This window comes from Eubalaena glacialis, chromosome 3 (assembly GCF_028564815.1).
Source record: "Eubalaena glacialis isolate mEubGla1 chromosome 3, mEubGla1.1.hap2.+ XY, whole genome shotgun sequence".
Lineage (NCBI taxonomy): Eukaryota > Metazoa > Chordata > Mammalia > Artiodactyla > Balaenidae > Eubalaena > Eubalaena glacialis.
Window position 1 is genome coordinate 140527991 of NC_083718.1, and position 25146 is coordinate 140553136.

At 34.5% G+C, this 25146-nt stretch overlaps 1 protein-coding gene and 1 pseudogene across 1 annotated transcript in view; both read right to left on the reverse strand.

Moving 5' to 3' along the window:
- The window catches only part of LOC133089043 (glycerophosphodiester phosphodiesterase 1-like), a 31476-nt pseudogene extending 15973 nt beyond the window's left edge, over positions 1-15503 (reverse strand).
- Positions 15504-15584: 81 nt separating this feature from the next.
- The window catches only part of EFCAB7 (EF-hand calcium binding domain 7), a 49237-nt gene continuing 39675 nt past the window's right edge, over positions 15585-25146 (reverse strand). The window contains exons 12-14 of the mRNA XM_061184088.1: positions 18062-18271; positions 16688-16795; positions 15585-15666 (exon numbers count right to left, since the gene is read on the reverse strand). Of these exons, the coding sequence (XP_061040071.1) occupies positions 15592-15666; positions 16688-16795; positions 18062-18271 (393 nt within the window). The 3' untranslated portion in view covers positions 15585-15591. The remainder of the gene's footprint in view (positions 15667-16687; positions 16796-18061; positions 18272-25146) is intronic.

Consider the following 25146-nt stretch of genomic DNA (forward strand, 5'->3'; position numbering starts at 1 on the left):
AGCCATAAATAAATAAATAAATAAGTGGATACATGCATTAAAAAAAAAAAAAAAAAGTAGCTTAGATTGGCTTTAGCAATTTTTCCTCAGAGTGAATTGTTTTGTTTCCTTCCCTTGACACTCCTGACTCCTGTAGCTCCTGCTGTATATTTTCTTAATATCAAAGATATCTTTGAAATAATTTATATTCATTGTCTTCACTAACTCTCCTTTCATCCGTCCATCCTTCCATTCAAGCCTTCTATGAAATACTTGCTAAACATATAGTACAAGATACTTAGGTAGGCCCAGATTTGTCACATAAGATAAGATCCTTGTACTCAAGGAGTTTAAAATAGGAGAGTACGGACATGTATACAAATTAATAAAATACAAGAAACAAGCATGAGCCACAAAAAAAAAGTATTGATTTTTAAAGCTAGTATTAGAATAAAAAGGTCCCAAATCAGTAACCTAAGCTTTTACCTTAACAAACTAGAAAAAGAACAAATAAACCCAAGGCAAGGAGAAAGAAGAAAATGATAAAGGTAAGAGCAGATTTCAATGAAATTGAAAACATAAAAATAGGGGAAAATTAATGAAACTAAAAGTTGACTCTTTGAAAAGATCAATAAAATCAATAAACCTGCAGCCAGTGGCAAAGAAAAGAAGACACATTTTACTAATATTAGAAATTAAAAAGGGGATATCACCACAGACCCCATAAACAATTTTTAAAAACTCTATGTGCATAAATTTGACAACTTAGATAAAATGGACCAATTCCTCAAAACCCACAAACTACCAACTACCCCCCACCCAAGATGAAATAGATAAACAGAATGGTCCCATAACTGTTAAAAAAATTGAATTAATACTTAAAAACCTCCAAAAATCTCCACACCCAGATGGTTTTAATGGCAAATTCAAATATTTAAAGAAGAAATAACACCAGTTCCATACAATCTCTCCCAGAAAATAAGAGGAGTGAACATTCCAGACTCATTTTATGAAGCCAGCATAGCTATGATACCCAAACCAGACAAAGACATTACAAATCGAGAAAGCTACAGACCAATATCCCTCATATACATAGTCACAAAAATGCTCAATAATATACTAGTCAATTGAATCCACAATACATAAAAAGAATAATGTATCACAACCAAGTGGAGTTTATCCTGAGAATGAAAGGGTGATTCAATATTTGAAAATCAATCAGTGTAATCCACTATATTAGCAGTCTAAAGAAGAAAAACCATAGGATGATGAAGAAAAAATATTTCACAGAATTCAGGATCCTGATAAAAACTCTCAGCAAACTAGGAATAGAAGGAAACTTCCCAAACCTAATAAAGGGCTTCTACAAAAACATTTTCAGCTAACATCACATTAATGGTGAAGGAATAAATGCTTCATTCCCTAAGACTGGGAGCAAGGTAAGGATATCCACTTTCATCATACTTATTCAACATAATTATGGAAGTCTTAGCCAATGCAATAAAGAAAGAAAAAAGAAAAGGCATACAGATTGAAAAGAAAGAAATGAAACTGTCCTTATTGCAGATGACATGTTTTTCTATGTAGAAAATCCTAAGAAATCTACAAACAAAAAACTCCTAGGACTAATATATTAGTTTAGCAAGAGTCTCAGGATATAAGACCAACACACAAAAATCAATCATATTTTTATATACTAGCAATGTACAACTGTTTAAACTGAAATTTTAAAAAATAGATTTACAATAGCTCATAAAAATAAAATACTTAGATACAAATCTAATAAAGAATGTATAGGATTTGTATGCTAAAAACTATAAAATGCTTATGAAATAAATAAAAGAAAGCCTAAATAAATGAAGAGCTATACCATGTTCATGGATTGGAAGCATCAACATAATAAACATGTCAATTGCCCTCAAATGATCAATACATTTAACACAATATCAATCAAAATTCCAGCAAAACTTTTTGTAGATATAAACAGACTAGTCCTAAAATTTCCTTAGAAAAGGAAAGAAACTAGATGACTTTGGAAAAGCATAATAAAATTGGAGGAATCACATTATCTGATTAAAAGGCTTACTATATATAAAGCTACAGTAACAAGACAGTGTAGTATTGGTTAGGGGAACTACAGACAGATCAATGGAACAGAACAGAGTCCAGAAATAAAAGAGCGATTTAACAGAGAAAGAATAATCTTTTCAGCAAATGGTGCCAGGATAATTGACATCCATATGGAAAAAAAAAAAAAAATGAACCTCAACCTAAACCTCACAGCTCACACAAAAATTAATTCAAAATAGATCACAGTGTTAAAAAAATAAAAAATAAAGAGCTAAGTCAAATATTTAATTAAAATGGGAAAAAAATAGATCATGGATATAAATGTAAAAGTAAAACTATAAAAATTTTAGAAGAAAACAAGAGGAAATCTTTTTGACCTGGGGTTAGGCAACAACTTCTTAGATTTGACACCAAATGCATGATCCATTAAAGGAAAAACTGATGAGTTGGAGTTCATCAAAGTTAAACACTTGCTCTCCATATGACACAATTGAGAGAATGAAAAGACATACTATAGACTAGGAGACAATATTTGCAAATCACATCTCCAACAAAAGATGGACCAGAATTTATAAAGAATCCCAAAACTCGGCCTACCCGGGCTCTTTGGTAGGGCTAATGGCAGGCCCTGGGAGGGCTCACACCAAGGAGTACTTCCCAGAACTTCTGCTGCCGGTGTCCTTGTCCTCACAGTGAGACACAGACACCCCCTGCCTCTGCAGGAGACCCTCCAACACTAGCAGACCAGAGGGAAGACAGAAGAAGCAAGAAGAACTACAATCCTGCAGCCTGTGGAACAAAAACCACATTCACAGAAAGATAGACAAGATGAAAAGGCAGAGGTCTATGTACCAGATGAAGGAACAAGATAAAACCCCAGAAAAACAACTAAATGAAGTGGAGATAGGCAACCTTCCAGAAAAAGAATTCAGAATAATGATAGTGAAGATGATCCAGGACCTCAGAAAAAGAATGGAGGCAAAGATTGAGAAGATGCAAGAAATGTTTAAAAAAGATCTAGAAGAATTAAAGAACAAACAAACAGAGATGAACAACACAATAACTGAAATGAAAACTACACTAGAAGGAATCAATAGCAGAATAACTGAGGCAGAAGAGATAAGTGACCTGGAAGACAGAATGGTGGAATTCACTGCTGTGGAACAGAATAAAGAAAAAAGAATGAAAAGAAATGAAGACAGTCTGAGAGACCTCTGAGGCAACATTAAATGCAACAACATTCACAATATAGGGGTCCCAGAAGGAGAAGAGAGAGAGAAAGGACCCGAGAAAATATTTGAAGAGATTATAGTCGAAAACTTCCCTAACATGGGGAAGGGAATAGCAACACAAGTCCAGGAAGCGCAAAGAGTCCCATACGGGATAGACCCAAGGACAAACACACCGAGACACATAGTAATCAAATTGGCAAAAATTAGAGACAAAGAAAAATTATTGAAAGCAGCAAGGGAAAAATGACAAATAACATACAAGGGAACTCCCATAAGGTTAACAGCTGATTTCTCAGCAGAAACTCTACAGGCCAGAAGGGAGTGACATGGTATACTTAAAGTGATGAAAGGGAAGAATCTACAACCAAGATTACTCTACCTGGCAAGGATCTCATTCAGATTCGATGGAGAAATCAAAAGCTTTACAGACAAGCAAAAGTTAAGAGAATTCAGCACCACCAAACAAGCTCTACAACAAATGCTATAGGAACTTCTCTAAGTGGGAAACACAAGAGAAGTAAAGGACCTACAAAAACAAACCCAAAACAATTAAGAAAATGGTCATAGGAACATACATATCGATAATTACCTTAAACGTGAATGGATTAAATGCTCCAACCAAAAGACACAGGCTTGCTGAATGGATACAAAAACAAGACCCATATATATGCTGTCTACAAGAGACCCACTTCAGACCTAGGGACACATACAGACTGAAAGTGAGAGGATGGAAAAAGATATTCCATGCAAATGGAAATCAAAAGAAAACTGGAGTAGCAATTCTCATATCAGACAAAATAGACTTTAAAATAAAGACTATTTCCAGAGACAAAAAAGGACACTACCTAATGATCAAGGGATCAATCCAAGAAGAAGATATAACAATTGTAAATATTTATGCACACAACATAGGAGCACCTCAATACACAAGGCAAATGCTAACAGCCATAGAAGGGGAAATCGACAGTAACACAATAATAGTGGGGGACTTTAACCCCTCACTTACACCGATGGACAGCTCATCCAAACAGAAAATTAATAAGGAACACAAGCTTTAAATGACACAATAGACCAGATAGATTTAATTGATATTTATAGGGCATTCCATCCAAAAACAGCAGATTACACTTTCTTCTCAAGTGCACATGGAACATTCTCCAGGATAGATCACATCTTGGGTCACAAATCAAGCCTCAGTAAATTTAAGAAAACTGAAATCATATCAAGCATCTTTTCTGACCACAGCGCTATGAGATTAGAAATCAATTACAGGGAAAAAAACGTAAAAAGCACAAACACATGGAGGCTAAACAATACGTTACTAAATAACCAAGAGATCACTGAAGAAATCAAAGAGGAAATCAAAAAATACCTAGAGAAAAATGACAATGAAAACACGACGATCCAAAACCTATGGGATGCAACAAAAGCAATTCTAAGAGGGAAGTTTATAGCTATACAAGCCTACCTCAAGAAACAAGAAAAATCTCAAATAAACAATCTAACGTTACACCTAAAGGAACTAGAGAAAGAAGAACAAACAAAACCCAAAGTTAGCAGAAGGAAAGAAATCATAAAGATCAGAGCAGAAATAAATGAAATAGAAATAAAGAAAACAATAGCAAAGATCAATAAAACTAAAAGCTGGTTCTTTGAGAAGATAAACAAAATTGATAAACCATTAGCCAGACTCATCAAGAAAAAGAGGGAGAGGACTCAAATCAATAAAATTAGAAATGAAAAAGGAGAAATCACAACTGACACTGCAGAAATACAAAGAATTATAAGAGATTACTACAAACAACTCTATGCCAATAAAATGGACAACCTGGAAGAAATGGACAAATTCTTAGAAAGGTATAACTTCCAAGACTGAATCAGGAAAAAATAGAAAATATGAACAGACCAATCACAAGTAATGAAATTGAAACTGTGATTAAAAATCTTCCAACAAACAAAAGTCCAGGACCAAATGGCTTCACAGGTGAATTCTATCAAACATTTAGAGAAGAGCTAACACCCATCCTTCTCAAACTCTTCCAAAAAATTGCAGAGGAAGGAACATTCCCAAACTCATTCTTTGAGGCCACCATCACCCTGATACCAAAACCAAAGATACTACAAAAAAAGAAAATTACAGACCAATATCACTGATGAATAGAGATGTAAAAATCCTCAACAAAATACTAGCAAACAGAATCCAACAACACATTAAAAGGATCATACACAATGATCAAGTGGGATTTATCCCAGGGATGCAAGGATTCTTCAATATACGCAAATCAGTCAATGTGATACACCATATTAACAAACTGAAGAAGAAAAACCATATGATCATCTCAATAGATGCAGAAAAAGCTTTTGACAAAATTCAACACCCATTTATGATAAAAACGCTCCAGAAAGTGGGCATATAGGGAACCTACCTCAACATAGTAAAGGCCATATACAACAAACCCACAGCAAACATCATTCTCAATGGTGAAAAACTGAAAGCATTTCCTCTAAGATGAGGAACAAGACAAGGATGTCCATTCTCGCCACTATTAATCAACATAGTTTTGGAAGTCCTAGCCACGGCAATCAGAGAAGAAAAAGAAATAAAAGGAATACAAATTGGAAAAGAAGAAGTAAAGCTGTCACTGTTTGCAGATGACATGATACCATACATAGAGAATCCTAAAGATGCCACCAGAAAACTACTAGAGCTAATCAATGAATTTGGTAAAGTTGCAGGATACAAAGTTAATGCACAGAAATCTCTTGCATTCCTATACACTAATGATGAAAAATCTGAAAGAGAAATTAAGGAAACACTCCCATTTACCATTGCAACAAAAAGAATAAAACACCTAGGAATAAACCTACCTAGGGAGACAAAAGACCTGTATGCAGAAAACTATAAGACACTGTTGAAAGAAATTAAAGATGATACCAACAGATGGAGAGATATTCCATGTTCTTGGATTGGAAGAATCAATATTGTGAAAATGACTATACTACCCAAAGCAATCTACAGATTCAATGCAATCCCTTTCAAATTACTAATGGCATTTTTTACAGAACTAGAACAAAAAATCTTAAAATTTGTATGGAGACACAAAAGACCCCGAATAGCCAAAGCAGTCTTGAGGGAAAAAACCGGAGCTGGAGGAATCAGACTCCCTGACTTCAGACTATACTACAAAGCTACAGTAATCAAGACAGTATGGTACTGGCACAAAAACAGAAATATAGATCAATGGATCAGGATAGAAAGCCCAGAGATAAACCCACACACCTATGGTCAACTAATCTATGACAAAGGAGGCAAGGATATACAATGGAGAAAAGACAGTCTCTTCAATACGTGGTGCTGGGAAAACTGGACAGCTACATGTAAAAGAATGAAATTAGAATACTCCCTAACACCATACACAAAAATAAACTCAAAAATGGATTCAAGACCTAAATGTAAGACCGGACACTATAAAACTCTTAGAGGAAAACATAGGAAGAACACTCTTTGACCTAAATCACAGCAAGATCTTTTTTGATCCACCTCCTAGAGTAATGGAAATAAAAACAAAAATAAACAAATGGGACCTAATGAAACTTAAAAGCTTTTGCAAAGCAAAGGAAACTACAAACAAGATGAAAAGACAACCCTCAGAATGGGAAAAATTATTTGCAAAAGAATCAAGGGACAAAGGATTAATCTCCAAAATATATAAACAGCTCATGCAGCTCAATATTAAAAAAACAAACAACCCAATCAAAAAATGGGCAGAAGACCTAAATAGACATTTCTCCAAAGAGGACATACAGATGGCCAAGAAGCACATGAAAACATCACTAATTATTAGAGAACTGCAAATCAAAACTACAATGAGGTATCACCTCACACCAGTTAGAATGGGCATCATCAGAAAATCTACAAACAACAAATGCTGGAGAGGGTATGGAGCAAAGGGAACCCTCTTGCACTGTTGGTGGGAATGTAAATTGATACAGCCACTATGGAGAACAGTATGGATGTTCCTTAAAAAACTAAAAATAGAATTACCATATGACCCAGCAATCCCACTACTAGGCATATATCCAGAGAAAACCATAATTCAAAAAGACACATGCACCCCAATGTTCATTGCAGCAATATTTACAATAGCCAGGTCATGGAAGCAACCTAAATGCCCATCAACATATGAATGGATGAAGAAGATGTGGTACATACATACAATGGAATATTACTCAGTCATAAAAAGGAACGAAATTGTGTCATTTGTAGAGACGTGGATGGATCTAGAGACTGTCATACAGAGTGAAGTCAGTCAGAAAGAGAAAAACAAATACCGTATATTAACGCATATATGTGGAACCTAGAAAAATGGTACAGATGAACTGGTTTTCAGGGCAGAAATTGAGACACAGATGTAGAGAACAAACGTATGGACACCAAGGGGGGAAAGCCGCGGGGGGGTGGGGGTGGGGATGGTGGTGTGATGAATTGGGAGATTGGGATTGACATGTATACACTGATGTGTATAAAATTGATGACTAATAAGAACCTGCTGTATAAAAAAATAAATAAAATTCAAAAAAAAGTTACATAATTAAAAAAGGAATCCCAAAACTCAACAGTAAGAAAACAACCCAATTTAAAATAGGCAAAAGACTTAAAGAGATTCCTCACTGAAGAGAATATATACAGATAGTAAAGAAGCATATGAAAAGTTGCTCAATATCATTGGCCATTAGGGGAATGCAAATTAAAACCACTATGAGATAACACTTCATATCTATTAGAATGACTAAAATAAAAAATACTGACAAACTAAGTGCTAACAAGGATGCAGAACAACTGGAACTCTCATATATTACAGGTAGAAACGCAAACTGGTACAGCCGCTCTGGAAAACACTGAAACAGTTTCTTAAAAAGTCAAACATACACTTAAACATATGATCCAGTAATCTCACGTTCGGGCGTATACCCTACAGAAATGAAAACTTATGTTACGTAGGAACCTATACTTGAATGTTTACAGCAGCTCTGTTAATATTGCCAAAAACTGGAAACAACCTAGCAGATGAATGAATAAACAAATTGTGTAAATCTTTATGATGAGAAACTACTCAGCAGTAAAAGGAACAAACTATTGATACACCAATTTGGATAATTCTCAAAGGCATTATGCTGAGTGAAAAAATTCAGTCTCAAAGGGTTAACACATGATCCCATTTATATGACATTCTCAAAAAGAGAAAACCATAGTGATGGAAAACAGATCAGTGATTGCCAGGAGCTGGGAGTATGGAGCTAGGAGGAGAGGAGGATGTGACAAGGGAGTTTATTGGTGATGGAACTGCTCTGGATCCTGATTGCGGTGGCGGTCAAATGAATCTATACATGTGTTAAGTTAATAGAAATACATAACCTCACCTCCTCCCCTCAAAAGGTCAAATTTATTGTATAATAATTATTTTAATATGGAATTAAAACCACACAGAGGGATTCCCTGGTGGCGCAGTGTTTAAGAATCCGCCTGCCAATGCAGGGCACACGGGTTTGAGCCCTGGTCCGGGAAGATCCCACATGCCGCGGAGCTACTAAGCCCGTACGCCACAACTACTGAGCCTGTGCTCTAGAGACCTCGAGCCACAACTACTGAAGCCTGCATGCCATAACTACTGAAGCCCGCGTGCCTAGAGCCTGTGCTCCGCAACAAGAGAAGCCACTGCAATGAGAAGCCCGCGCACTGCAATGAAGAGTAGCCCCCGCTCGCCGAAACTAGAGAAAGCCCGCGTGCAGCAATGAAGACCCAATGCAGCCAAAAATAAATAAATAAAATAAATTTATTTTAAAAAAAACTCACAGAAAAAAAAGTATTAGATGTAAAATAGAAGCTCAAGAAGAGAATAGTTTCTTCTGCATTGGGGAAAGGTTTAAAGGCTTCATGAAGAATGAAGCATTTAAAAAATATATGTTAAAGGCCCAGTGTGTAATACTTGTTCACAATCTATCTTCTCTGATAGACTATATATAATGAGAGCAGGAACAATGTCTAGTTTGATCACCTCTGTACATGCAGTAAATAAAGCAGTGCTCTATACATATTAGGCAATCAATAAGTATATGATTATTGACTTATTGCTTATGATATTAATAGGCAGAGATACAATACAGGAAATTGTAGGAAAAGTGAAAAACATGAGAAAATGCCTGAAATTTCCTCCTCCCCCTTCTAAATCCCTTTTATCCCTTCAAGTTCAGTTAAAGTTCTAGCTCATCTCCCTGATTCTTCCAGCCACACTAATCTTTCCAACTTGTCCAAACTGGTTCTACCAAACATGGTCTAATATTTTAGTGTAGTACTTCTCAATATTTTAAAGCCTATGACTCATTTCCTTTAATAGTTATTAAAATGTGCCTTTTCCCATTATTTAAATTTTAAAATACATTGTATTGCATGACTAAAAACAAATCAAAGCACTTGTCGGCTTCAAACCACACTTCTTTCATTCCTTCAGTCCTCCAAGAGAATCTTATCACCCCTCTCCCCTCAAATTGGACAAGTCTTCCCTTCCTCTTCTGTTCCCGTACCCTAACTCATCCCTAGTTTATGCTTAATGATCAGTGTTTACTGTAATTTAAGACTTAATATCATTCCTTAGTAGGATAACATGTAACTCATTTCCTCAGCTCTTTCTTCTCCTGAGGACAGAGATCATGTCTACTACTTCGGTCTTGTAACAAATGCCATGTGTGCTAGATACTTGCTAATTTTATGTCCTTGTATACCATTCACCAGTCTACTTGTCTTCCAAAATTTTTACTGCTCTGCAAGGAAGAAAAGTCTTTTTGAAGAAGCTAAATCCAAACAATTTTTACAACAGATGTTTAGAAACGGCACAGAGAAATGTACTTTTTAGTAATGCTGCATATTCATATCTATAATTGCCAGAAAGGTTACAATGCTGGTATTCTGTAACTGGCACTATTGCATTGATATTATATGTTGACATTAGCCTCATACAGATGATTGAACTTAAGCTGGCCTTGAATTTAATTTAGATGATCTTGTGTTAAATTGTAGAGGAAAGAATAAAGTTAAGAATATGTATAAAATGTTGGATGTTTACCAACTGTATGTAAAAGAAATTTTAAAATATTGTTTTTAAATTTGGGGGGAATGGAGCCATACTTTAACCACTTTATAATATGTTGATCTTCTTTTTAACATTCATATATATCTTTAAATCAACTGTGGTCAAATATCGCAAATATATGCAGCTTGTGAATTATTCATAAGAATTGAGAATGCCTATTCTTCATCTTCCTTAGACAAGAATTAGCCATAGCTAATAAGTACAGACACTTCAATCAAAATCCTTTACCTCTTAGATTTTCAGCAACAATTCCTAGTCCCTGGCCCCTAAATTGTGTCTCCACATGAATCGCATCTACTTTCCCTAAATCAATTCCATTGTTTGCCTTATTTTCCCTCAAATCTTCATGTAGTTCTTATTTTTTCCAGAAATTAAGCAAGGCTGAGTAGCAAAGATAGGCTTTATAATCCTATGTAAAGCTAGCAGGGCTATCTCTATATGTCCTTATATAATACTTGTAACTTCATGAATAAGTGAAGAGCCTTTTAAGAGCTGAAGATTTAGTATCCACTTTACACGTTAGAAATAATTTTTATATATTCTCTAATAAGAATGGGTGTATATGCCTGTGTATGGATGTATCCACAATATATTTCCCCAGAGCAGTCTTAGAAGTCATAAAGGACTTAATCCACTGCTGAGAAATATTATCAGTCTCTCTCTCTCTGGGGCATATGTGTGCACTAATGAATAATGAAATAATATGTTCACCCTCTGGTGGTTAAAACCAGAAATACATTTCCATTTTCCTGGATTATATCCCAAATATGATCACTGTGGTATATTAAGTTTCTGCTTCCTATTTAACCTACACCAAAAATAGACCTAAAAGAAGGCCATTGGCTTAAAAAAAACCCAGAAAACCCCACAGGTCTACTACAATATGTAATGGAAAAATCAACAAAATTATTAAATATAGTAATTTAAGAATTATTTATGACAGCATTTGATAATTAACACTAATTTGGCTTTACAATATTGGAACTGTAGAATTTTAGAGTAGGAAGGAATTACAGCAATCATTTAGCCATTTCCCCTCCCATTTAAAACTTAATGAAAAAATATTTCATTTTGTTTTAGTTGTTTAATCTGTTTCATGTAATTAATTACATGAAAAACAAAGTCTGTATAAGTGGAATTGGATAGTAATGAGACCTTGTGTTTCTTTTCTTATGCTTCTATTTTTAACTTACAAATAGCCCAAGAACTAGGAAAAAATTATACCACATGTAAGTTTAAATTTTCTGCCCACTTTATTCAATCATCCAAAAAATATTTATTGTATATTATGGTTCCAATGGTATATGCTGGAATTGTAACTATCCCTGCTTTCAGCCTAGTGAAGGGTACAGATAAAACAGTAATTCCAGTATAGGATGCTGAGTGTGACCACAAAGAGTGAGCACAAAGTAATAGAGCCATCAAAGTGGTCTTGGTGGGGGGAGTAATCAAGAAAGGATTCTTGGGAAAACTGACATATTTGGTGAGACCTGAAGGAAGAAGAGGAAAAGGGGAAGGAAGACTTATTCTATGGGCAAGAAGGAAATATTACATCCAAAGGGCCTGAGGTGAGAGAGAATGAAGAAACTGAGAGAAGGTACAGAAGTATGGTTGGAAGAAGCCTGAAAAGGAATGGTCAGAGGTTGGAAGAAAATCTGGAGAATATGGTGTCAGAGAGATCAACAATATCTAACACTGGAGAGAAGACTTCAAAACATCCACTGTGTTTAATGATAAGGAAGTTATTGATGTCCTTGGAAAAACAACCACTAGTTGAATTAACTGGAAAGAATGAATAGGAGTCAAAAAAGTAGGTATAGCAAACAATTCTTTCATGTCTTTTTGGTGTGAAGGGGAGGACAGAATAATGATAGAGATAGATGGGGAATGAGAGGTTTCTTAAAGATGAAAAGTCTAGAACACATAAAAATAATAATGAAAAAAAAGCCAATTTCGAGGAAGTGTTTGTAGATAAAATTTATTCATGGGGAGCTTTAATGTAGATACCATGAAGATAGGAAGGGCACAGGAGAGACTTGGGGCATTTAGATGTCTTTTTCGTAAGTTGAATCCTTGTGCTTTTAAAATTAAACAACACGAAAAGTTACCTTTGAAAATGTAATAGTCAATCTGCACAAAACTACCCTGAAAAAGGGTAGCACCTCTTGAATTTAAAGAAAACATTCTTACATGTTAATCAACTTTATTTTAGTTGAATAAAGAATCATTATCAACCTATGAGTCTGGTATTTCAGGACTTGAATTAATTTTTTCTGGATATTCTAGTACCACAGTACTGAAGTAATCCTTAGAAAATCATTTACTTAAAGGTCAAAAAATGGAACCCAGCTTATTATAATCATTAATTAGCTGATTCCCTTGGATTTTCATTTGCTTGGAAGAAAGTTTAACTTGAAACAAAATATCTTTCTTTTCTACCGAGTAATTGAAAACGGGACCATAAGATAGCTGGGTTTTTTCCCCCTCTAATAAGTGAGTAATGGGAAGAAGAAAAAAGGCTTGGTATGTCTAAGTGGTGACAGTGGTGGAAGATAAGGCTTAAGTGCTCACTATTCTTTCTTGAGTCTCCATGTTCCAACGATACCACTTTATGTCACCTATCATCCTATTATAAAAAGCCTTTTTACAACTTGCGGCAAAGATAGCAACTTTATCATACGCTTTTGGTAACAGAGCCAGATAATTTATTTCCTGCAACTCAATACTTTGTGAAATAGAATATAGGGCCACATTTATTTGACTTACAAAGCATCTGGCAATTAATAAAATGCTTTCACATTGCATTACTTTTTAAGACACCATCTGAAGAATTCAAACTGCTAGATAATGACAACCCATTTTACAGACATCTAATCAAGGGCCAAAAATCCAAGTGACATTTAAACTATGTGCTAGCATGTGGGGGGTAAAAATAATATACTGCTATACTGGTGTTCATATTTCAAAAGCTGACATTTACTAGCCAAGTATTCTGTTACTGATATGGTTACACAGTTCTTAATTGCTTAATATAGTTTTTCATGCACTGTACTACTTCATTAATTGCTATTTGATTTAATTTCTATTATTTCAAAATACATTTAATTAAAAATACTCCACAAGTAAATCCATTAAACAATTTACTGTCAGAACAAAATATTCCTACTGTTGTGATTAGATTTTGGCTTCTTTAATACAAAAATTAATTTCTCCAAATTTTGCTTTAATTACATTTTCTCATGGGAAAACTAAATACAGTATATAATTAAATGGCTGTTTCTGCATTCACTTTTATATTCCTTTTAATGATTTTTACTGTGGTCACAAGTTTGACAGCCACAATACATTGATAACATAGCTGAATACAGTATTTGAAATAAATGTTACAAAAGCGTGGCAAGTTTTAAAATGTCAACTCTGAGTGATGGTGCATTTCCCATGTATTTGCATCTGTACCCCCAAATTTCACAACTCAGTCTGTGCTTATCCTCACCAGGTTAAGGTGTATGCCTCACTTAGGTCAGGGCAGGAGCTGTTGTGCCTTTTTGCAGACTCAGATTTTCAAGAGCAAGTGTTGAACTCAGGCATTCCATGGAGCATGTTGGCAACACCAGACTTTGCTTTGGTTCAGGTAAAAATGCAATTACTGACTATTACTTGTGTGAGCTACCTGATCTCCCAGGGTTTGGGCTAGCACAAGGGGTATTTTGATATCCCTGCATGAGACCAGCAGGCAGTTTCTGTACATGTTTCCTTGGGGAGGGGGTTGGGGGAGAGTCTAGAACTGATGTGCAGTCTTCCAACACACTGTCAGTGACAGAGCTGGAACCAAGATGGGATTCATAGTAACTTTTTTTCATCAAAGGTATTAACTGTCCAAGCAACAACCTGAATGCCTTTAGTTGACCACTTCTTCAAGTAGTTTGGGGATACAAAATCCTTTTGCATGAGGAAACCTGAAATTCCACACAGGTACCATAAGATATTACGTATGCTCCAAGCAAACGAAACATCTATTACCACAAACATGGATTGTATCCAGAGAGTATCATAGTCCCATCTGCTGTATGGCTAAGGTTCCAAGGTCTGTGAGTTAAAGCCATTACTACACTGTGATCTGTTTGTCTCATAGATAACTTCTGGCAAGAAAGAGCAAATAATACTACTATTGTATAGTTGAGGAAATTCCATACACATTTTCTTTAGAACATCAGTAGCCATATTTGCATGGCCTTTGACATCAAAGAAGACTGTGACATTACGGTTCAGGCACTCTGCTCCAGCTTCCCTCAGGGCAGGGATCTTCTCATCAGGGAAATTATTCCTGAATCTGTGATCTGCTGCAGGATTAAACTTTCTAATTTGTTCAAGTGTCAAATCACACATCTACCGGTCCCATCAGTCGTTGTATCTACTTGTGCTATTGTGCATTAAGATAGCAATCTCATCAGAAGTAAACGCAACATCCAACTGTTCTCTGACTCATTGTGACTGCCACAGCCAATGGCAGAAACTCGGGCCTGGGGCTTGAGCGCCAGCAGAGCCCTGTGGGAGGGCACATGCTCAAGGCGGAAGAGGCGCAGCAGGAGATAGAGGCTGCCGGTGAAGAAGCAAGCGGTGAAGGGGCTGCACGCCACCAGCCACAGCAGCAGCAGCAGGACGGAGGACTCCTGGTCCTCTCACAGCCACATGCCCGTGACTATACCGGTGAGGACAGGAGTCCTGGATCCACTGGGCTCCTTGGACAGGCCAGAGCACAGGGATAAAGCACAAGGCACTCACTGCAGCTTGCCCATTTACATTTTATTCCAGGATTTTTTTGATAAATAAATCAAAAGTGTATAGGATTTTATAGAATTCATTGAGTATTTCTTTTTAAAAGCTTACCTGTACTTTGATTTCAATTTACTAGTCATAAATGAAATATGCCCAGATTTCCCATTAAATTAATAAGAAGGCCACACATTAAAAAAATTATTTCTATTTTAATAATAAAGAATATAATATGGACATGAAATGTAAATGCATACAAATTAAATAGATTATTATGTACATCAGTTAAATTGATTAGCATTTTGTTGATCAACAAATAACAGACTAAACTTGAAATAATTCTTCTTAGTTTGATAGTCTCAAGCAAAATTATTTCCTAAAAACAGTGTTTAAGATATAAGGGAATACACACAATAATATATCCATTCTTGTCGTTCATTCAGAGGCATTACATGTTGACAAACCTGCATATAAAAATAGAAAGCCTTTACCTTCCTTTTATATACTGTAATTTTGGGCTAATTTTTCAATAGGACAACATTTCTAGAACCTATGTAAAAAATATATCTGTGCAGATAAAATTCTTTAATATTTGTCCTTAGCAGGGACCTGCAATCTACGATCTGATGTCTAACAGGATAATCCAGCCTAACTTCTACGTAATATAGTATTTGGTAGTTGGTATTTGTGAATGTGGGTAAAGAGGAGTGGTAGAAAGGGAAGTAAATATTCTTTCCTCTCTAAGCCTAGAACATATAAAAAAAACCATGATTGGGATAACAGAAAAGATAAACTCTTCTTATCCTGTTTTAACATGTTTTAGGATTTCACTGACAGTATGGAGAAAAAAAGGGAAAGAATAGAAAGTTTTTTCCTTTTTCCCTTGACTAAACTAGTTTCAGGGTCTACTGATCTCTCTCTGCCTTTGAACTCCTGGCTAAATCAGAAACCCAGAGTTCTGCTAACACCAGAACTTCAGCTATTCCTAGCTCTTGACTTAGTTGGTTATCTAAAACTCACAGGCATTTTCTCTTTTAGGTTACCTCAGAAAATCTTAATAATGTAGATAAAAATATTTTGAGTTATCAAAAGTCCTACTACTATTAACACTACTTTGTATTTCTATATAATATTCAATAGTGCTTTCACATATATCATTTTATTTTTATCTTTACATTAATTTTGTGAAGTACCTAAAACTGGTGACATTACATTAATTTTACACTTAAAGAGACTGAAACAAACAAAAAAGAGACTGAAACAGAGAAGTTAAGTGAATGTCCCATAATCACTGAACCAAATAGTGAGAACTGGATTAGAACCAGTCTCCTATCTCGTAGTACAGGATGGTACTAATACAAATATCACACTTAAAATAATTTTCTACTTTATTTCATATCTACATATTTATCCATAACATTAATAGCAAAAATGTTTTTTCAAATTGATAAAACAAAAGGCTTTAATAAGAAAACAATGCATTACCATTGTAGATTTTGGTGCCACTTCTACTGCAAATATGTCAAGTCCTCTGTTGTTTACACAGTTTTTACTCAGCTCGTTGTTGATGTGAATAATCACTTTATTATCTGACTATAAAAGAAAGATTTTATAAGTTGCTAGTCCTTTCTTTACTAAATACATACAAACAAAACGATAATTGCAAAACACTTTGCAAGTCTTGTGATAGAGATATTCACAGGGTTCTATAGAAACAAAGAAGACATTATAGAAACACAGAAACATTAGCTCAGACTAAATCTAAATCCTAGTTATCCTTCAAATTCTATACACGTTTAAATCCCACGTCACAGTTCCCTTCCCCCTAATCACAAACCCTTCCCCAACTTCTATAGTCCAAACTAACATCAAGTACAAGAGATGCAAATACAGTTGAATTCCTATTGCACATACAAACAGTACTATGTAATTTAACATTTAACTGTTGTTTCAAGAGTATTAATTTTGCCTTTACAACTAGCCCATAAACTCCTTGACAGCAGAGACCATGTTATACTTTCTAGTGGCCCCTATTGTGACTATGAGAGTTACATAATATATATTCACATTGACTTAATACTCAGCCAAATCTTAAGCACTTTAAGAAATTTATGGCAGGCATAAAAATAATGTAAATCTCACTCAGGAACTAAAAGAAATAAGCCAACAGTTCTAAAAACCCAGCCATCTTGAGTAAGATTTTATAAAAATTTATAATTTCTAGAAAACTCAGTATATCTGACTTTAAGAATTTATGTGTGTATTCTCTTGACCAGCAATATCAACAGTAGCAGAGAAGATGGCCAAAGCCAGAAATAATTGGCTTGATAAAAACAGGTCCTGGACAGTAGAATATATTTAATTAGATAAAATGATGATAATCTGTAGGATTTCTGATACTGCAAAGTTTGTATAAAACAGTTGGGCTACATTCTTTTCTTTACTTTGTTTATATTTCTTTAAAACATGATGTCCATTGTTTAAAATAGCTATGTATGTGTGAAGACTTTTAGTAACAAACTAAATAAAATATTTTGTACCCAGATTATGCTCTATCTTCATAGATCTCCAAATATTTAATTTTCATAATATTTTAAGAGAAAAACAATTGTCTCATAAAGAAACACAAAAAATAAATATCTAATAAATAAAGTAAATATTATATACCTTAAAAATATATAAAAATTATCATGCCCAGTTTGAGTTAGAAACTCAAAAAGAAAAAAGAATAAATTGACTATTATAGATATTATTAATGTAATGGGGTATTTAATTACTATGCAAGAATAGGGTGAGAAAGAAGATGGAACATAGTAGCAAACATTGCTGTTATGAGGAGAACCACCTCATAACTGATACCTTGTTTTCAATAACTGACGTTATCCAGGTGTCACACTTATAAGTATGTACAATTATATTTTCATAGCCATCCATTACTTTGGCATCGCCTTCGTTAAGAACAGATTTACAAATGGCCTTCTCAAGTTGCCCACTGCATGCTTCCATATGGACAGTTTTAATTCTTGGCTTGCATTTGTCTGCATAGATATCGATGACAAATGGGCATGCCTGAAATGAAAAATAAATCAAACCTTGTTTTAGCCTTTTGATAGAATTTAAATTATTTATTATTAATATGTTTATCATATGACTTAAGAAGATACTTTCTAGCTTGTCCTTCTGATACACATTTATGAGGAAAATTTTAGTACTATGAATTGATTAATAAAAAAGCATGAAATTCTGATTTTTTGGTTGCATATTAACTGATAATGTTCATAGAAAAGGAAAGAAACCTCCTTTACGCCAACCCCTCCATTTGCTCTAAAGCTAACTCATGTCATGTTAGTTACTTAATTTCCTTTCCTAACTACAGAAAGAATTCATCAACAGGCTCTAAAGAAATTATGTGAAACTCAATACACGAATATACAGCACCAAAAATAACTAAGTGTAGAAAAATTAATTCACACAGTTTATAGTTAGTGTAAAAGCACCTTTAAAAATCTGAGCTCTAAAGAGATTTTCTGCATTTGGAAATAGATTTTTCTAATGTCTACTCTTTAGTCTCTACCGTAGCCTACAAGATACTGCACACGGTAGCCTCTCTATACAGCCCAGTCTCCTGCCTTGCAGGAGATGTTCCAGTTACTCTGCTCTTTCATATCCTAGAACAAATAAAGCTCCTTCCTGTGCCAGGGATTTCGTATGTAGTATTCTCCCTGCTTAGAAGATTGATACCTTTTCACATATATGTCTCATCCTCCTCTTTCAGGTTTAAGCTTAAGTGTCACTTCTGCAGAGAGAGTGGCTCTGGTCCCCCAGTCTCCTTCACTCCCCCACTGTTCTCTACTTTGGCCACTGGCTTGTTTCCTTCAAAACACTTTTGAAATGATTTTATTAATTTTGCATTTAATTAGTCATCCTCCTTCATGGAATGTCCATGAGGGCAGAATTTTTGACTATTTTATTCATCACTGTGCCTCTTTATTACAAGCTTACTTTATGTAGGCATTAAAGTGTATTCGTTGAGTAAATGAATGAATTCACACAAATTGATGATCAACTTTTTATTATGGGGACAAAAGATAAAAGTCTGAACTTAGTAGAACAATATACATTTTTATTTTTTAAAAAAAAGTTTAAAAATATTTAATGACTCCAACCTTTGGCAATAATAAAGTCACCTTTTTAAGAGATAGTAGACTGAAAAATCGTTGGAAAAGAAAGCAGAAGATCTGAGTTTGTAATTGGGTTTTGCCATTTACTAGCTTCGTGATCTGGGGAAGTCACTTCACTTCTATGAGGCTCAGTTTCTTCATTGAGAAGGTGGGGATAAACAGTATATATCCTGCGAAGAGTTGCTAGAAATATCTAATAGGTAATATGTGTCAAAATATTTCACAATATAGAATTCTAAAAAAAATTGTAATAATTATGATTATGGCATTTTAAAGGTTTAATTTATTTTTTCAGTACTGAATAGATTCTGGTATTATTTTACCATTTTTCAAGTCTTGCTTATTTGTTTTATTCGACCAAAGAGTATCAATATTACATTCAGATGTCACTAACCGTAAACATCTTAAAGTCTTTGTTAAAGACGTATTCCCTAAAATTTTTAAATAAAACCTTATCTACTCTAAAAATGGTGCCCTTTAACCGTATTATTTTTTTCTGTTCATGGACTTGATCTTTTATTTACTTATCTTTTTTATCCTACTAAGTTAATATAGGAAGCATACAATAAGGAAGAAAACAATTCATTGTAAATTGGTAATTGTAAAAATATTAACAATATATAATAAGGAAGACGGGGAAGACTGTAATAAAAAAAACCTAGATTAAGGCATGCTACTAAAATTTTGCACAAAGTGTGGCTCTTAGCTACCTGTTAGCCAAGATAAAAGTGAAATAGAGTGTATTACATAGTTCTCAATATCTAAAAAAACGAAGGAAATTTTTCCCAGTTCTGAACTCCAAAAGGAATTTATACCATAAAAGTCTTTTTTAAAAAAGAAGAGAAGGAGGGGCTTCCCTGGTGGCGCAGTGGTGGAGAATCTGCCTGCCAATGCAGGGGACACGGGTTCGAGCCCTGGTCTGGGAGGATCCCACATGCCGCGGAGCAACTGGGCCCGTGAGCCACAACTACTGAGCCTGCGCGTCTGGAGCCTGTGCTCCGCAACAAGAGAGGCCGCGATAGTGAGAGGCCCGCTCGCCGCAACTGGAGAAAGCCCTCGCACAGAAACGAAGACCCAACACAGCAAAAATAAATAAATAATTAATTTAAAAAAAATAAGTAAAAACAAGAGAAGGAATAAAAGGAAAAAAACTAGGCATACGTTTTGCTTATCAACGTCCAATAAAGAACAAATTATTGTTATGGTGACATAGGGGCAATGCTCTTGCAGGAGGAACAATAAAGAAGTTATGCTGCTCTTTGAAAGAGGATCTGCCTTTATAAGTTGATAGAGAGAGTGGATAACCTATAATTCTAAAACTGAATTAGGGGGTTTAATAAGAAAAAATAAAGTAAAAGTGACTGGCTGTGCCTGATTGTAGAGGAAAAAAATAAGACAAACTGAGAGTATATAGTAACTTATAGAATGCTTAAAATAAACTAAACTTTGGTTTACTAAAACCATTCAATTAATGAGATTTCAAACAAACCTAAGCCCTTTCCTAAATCCTAACCTGTAACTGATACTTTGGTTAGTCTTTGTGACACAATACCTACTAATTTAATAGGTGGGATCAAAATATAGCTCATTTAGACATTAGATTACTTACATAATATATGACTCAAGAAATTGCCAAAAAATTAGCTATGGTTCCTGAATCCTTATGGGCAAAAGACTCTACAGACATATTCAAACCAATTAGAACACAGCTCATAAGATTTTAAATGGATTCTTCCTAAATTATCCTAAAACTTTCTTCTTTTCTTTTTTTTTTTTTTTTTTTTACAAACATGAAAATGTTAGGTCATGCTCTAGGTATATTAACTCAGTAACATAGCACACATCAAAGAACCATTGCCTATCAAAGCCAAAACCTTAATTGAACAGGCTCATTGTCTCAGAGCACTTACAGGTATCAGTCAAAACTAAATCAGTCCAAATACCTTCAGATTTTGTATGAATCCTTTAAATAAAATGTTATCACATGTGTATATCCCTATCATTAATGGAAGCATTCAATATTTTTATACCAATTAATTAATTATGAATTATTACTTTCTCCCTGTATTACCATCTGCTGATTTAATACTTTCAATCCAACAACTCTATAACCCTTACTGAATAAGGAGAATCTCCTCATTATGATTCTGTAAATCAAGAAGTATCCATGCCCAGAAAAAAATTTTGGATGCTTCAATACCAAATCCTGGCTTAATATTGTTTGTTGATGGGGTTATATTAAAAAAATAAAAAGGACAATACCAGGCTTGACATACAATAAGTAGCTTAGTCTCTTTTGTAAAATCTATTTCCTTACCATGAAATAGCTTAGCTCAAATGATTAAATTATGGCTCTCTCTAAGGCATACCAAATCACTAGAAGAAGACAGTAAAATACATATAAGCTAACAGCTAGTATGCTTTTAGAATAATTGACTTTTAAAAAATATTATAGAAAAAAACAAGGTTTTTTTTGTGCTTTCTCAAGTACTCTTTAAAAATGAACAACAAATACATTTTTTGATACCTAAAATAATTGCTATCATAAAGGAAGAGACAGTAAAAGAAGTTCTATAGAAGCTAATATCTATACTATAGATACCACAGAAATACTTTAGAAGTACTATACAAATACTTTTAATAGACCATTATATTAAACAGACTACTCTGACTAAAGTCCTTATGTAAAAGCATTGTAAGAATAACAAAATAAAATCCATGGAAAAAAAAAAATCCATGGAAAAGTTCAAGGATTCCATTGTAGATATACAAATTTTGGCCTCCCACATTCTGAAAAGAAACAATGGGTACAATCAGGTTATAAGAACCACGAGGATTAAGATCTGACAAAACCAAAATAGCCACCTGGACTGTAAAAATAAAGGATTAAATCCTCTGTGAAACAATTCATTCCAATAGGGACAAACTGGCTATAATATCAAACACTAAGGAAAAAACCTTCCTAGGATGATGAAGGATAAAGTCAGTCCATGCTTTATTTGTAACTAAATTAACCTAGAAAAATTGAGGGACATGAACTGAGACTATGCTCTAAAAGACTCTGGGCATTTCCAAATTGAACTTCTACAGTTGCCCCTCCTGCTATGGTTTCTGAATATGTCGTACTAATAATAGCACATTTCTCTTCAGAATGGATCAAAATATTTCCCTGTTGAAAGGTCACAACCATCATGACTGCCTAGGACATTCCAAATTACTGATCCCATGACAAGGGACACATTTAACTGGAACAATTAGTCATAAATTTGGATTATGTAAGGCTTTGCTCCTTACTCAAAACATTTTTGTCTTTATCATTCCCAAATCTCTGGGAAAACGATAAGGGCCTTAACAGAACTAGAAAGATACATCCTTTAAAGATCTTAAGTGAGGTTTTCCAGAGAACCTCCAGAAGCCAGCAGTACACAGAATTAACTGCTAACCCAAAAACCTTTCAATAAGCACATGACCATATGAAGTAAGAAGCTTCCTCTCGAGACCACTGGAGCAAGATTCTTCTATAGGTTACAGTCTTCTTTGAACACTCTTGTTTATTCATAGCTTTCCTCTTTACTGATTTAAGGGTATATATGTCCGACTTAGCCTATCATGTTCTCCTTATTAGTAATACTGACTTTCCTAAGTCTAGGCTTTAAGGAAAATGTGTTTGAACTATGAGAAATAAAAATGCAATATTTATTATTTGTCACAGCACCAAGAAACAATATACCTACAGTCCCACAAAGGATGATTACATGACTTGTGCAGCTTCTATGTGGAAATCAGACTATTTAATGCCAACCCAGAACCAAGGTAAATTATTTTGTACAACTATTAGTTAGGCCATTCCAAGGGCATGACTCTCCAATACCCTCAGTGGGATATATTTCCTTACATACACCCCAAAAGAATAAAACCCTTTCTGCAAAAGACTCCTGAAGATAGTAAGCCAATTCACAGCAGTTATGCCACTCCACATGATCACCAAAAAATTCCTCTTTCATTTTGGTTGACACAGTAATTAATATAGCCTAAGCCCTGGGGGCACAACAAGCCAGTTGAGTTAAATTCTTTAACTCGAACGGGTATAGATAATAAAAAAGCCTCGACTTTCTTTTGAACAATCAGGGAGGAGTCTGCACTAATGCTAATACTTCAGGTTGTACCTGGATTAACACTAGAAGTAAAACTAGCTAAAACTACAAAAGACTATAAAAAATAGACTTAGGGAGTCCTTGGGACTTTTCTTGGCCAAGTCTGGAAAATCTGGGGTCATGATTCTGGAGTGCCCTTCAGTCCTTTCTTATAATACTTCTAGTTGTACTTGTCTCAGAGTTTAACTGTTGTCCAGAATCTTAAAATGCTTCAGTAACTTAAAAAGTTACTTTCCCAACAGATGACTTAAAGGCAAAAACAGGATGAAATCATGATACATGCACAAACTGAAAATTAGATCTCCACAGAGGAAACCTCTTCAAAGAGAATCAACATCAGTGGTTGAGTGAAACTTTGATGGTTTTTTCTGCAGCCTTAGCTGGATGAAAATCAAAAGGAAAGACTGGGAATAAAAAAGTGCCCATAAACTTATGAAAAAACTGATTATTCTGTCGTCATGGTAATAAGCAGTCATCAGAACTTGTTTTTTTCTTCAATATATATTTAATTTTTATAAGTAAAATAGTTAATTTACAATGTTGTGCTAGTTTCTGGTATACAGCAAAGTGATTCAGTTATACACGTATGCATATAAATAAACACACAGATATGTATGTATATATTATATATATATATTTTTCATATTCTTTTCCGTTATAGTTTATCACAAGATATTGAATAGAGTTCTTTGTTCTATACAGTAGGACCTTGTTGTTTATCTATTTTATATGCAGTGGTTTATCTATTTTATATATATAGTAGTTTGCTAATCCCAAACTCCTAATAATTTATCCCTACCCCCCTTTCCCCTTTGGTAACCATAAGTTCTTGTTCTATGTCTGTGAGTCTGTTTCTGTTTTGCAAATAAGTTCATTTGCATCATATTTTAGAGTCCACATATTTAAGTGATATCATATAATATTTGTCTTTCTCTGTCTGACTTACTACACTTACTATGATAATCTATAGGTCCATCCACGTTGCTGCAAATGGCATTATTTCATTCTTTTTTATGGCTGAGTAGTATTCCATTGTGTGTGTGTGTGTATGTATATTCCATTGTGTGTATGTATGTATATACCACATCTTCTTCATTCATTCCTCTGTTGATGGATTTTTAGGTTTGCTTCCATGTCTTGGCTATTATAAACAGCACTGCTATGAACACTGGGGTGCATGTATCTTTTTGAATTAGAGTTTTCTCTGGATATGTGCCCAGGAGCAGTATTGCTGGATCATATGGTAACTCTATTTTTAGTTTTTTAAGGAACCTCCACACTGTTCTCCATAGTGTATGCACCAATTTACATTCCCACCAACAGTGTAGGAGGGTCCCTTTTCTCCACACACTCTCCAGCATTTATTATTTATAGACTTTTTGATGATGGCCATTCTGACCAGTGTGAGGTGGTACCTCATTGTAGTTTTGATTTGCATTTCTCTAATAATTAGTGATGCATCTTTTCATGTGCCTGTTGGCCATCTATATGTCTTCTTTGAGAAATGTCTATTTAGGTCTCCTGACTGTTTTTTGATTGCATTGCTTGCTTTTTTTTTTTTTTTTTGATATTGAGCTATATGAGCTGTTTGATATTTTGGAGATTAATC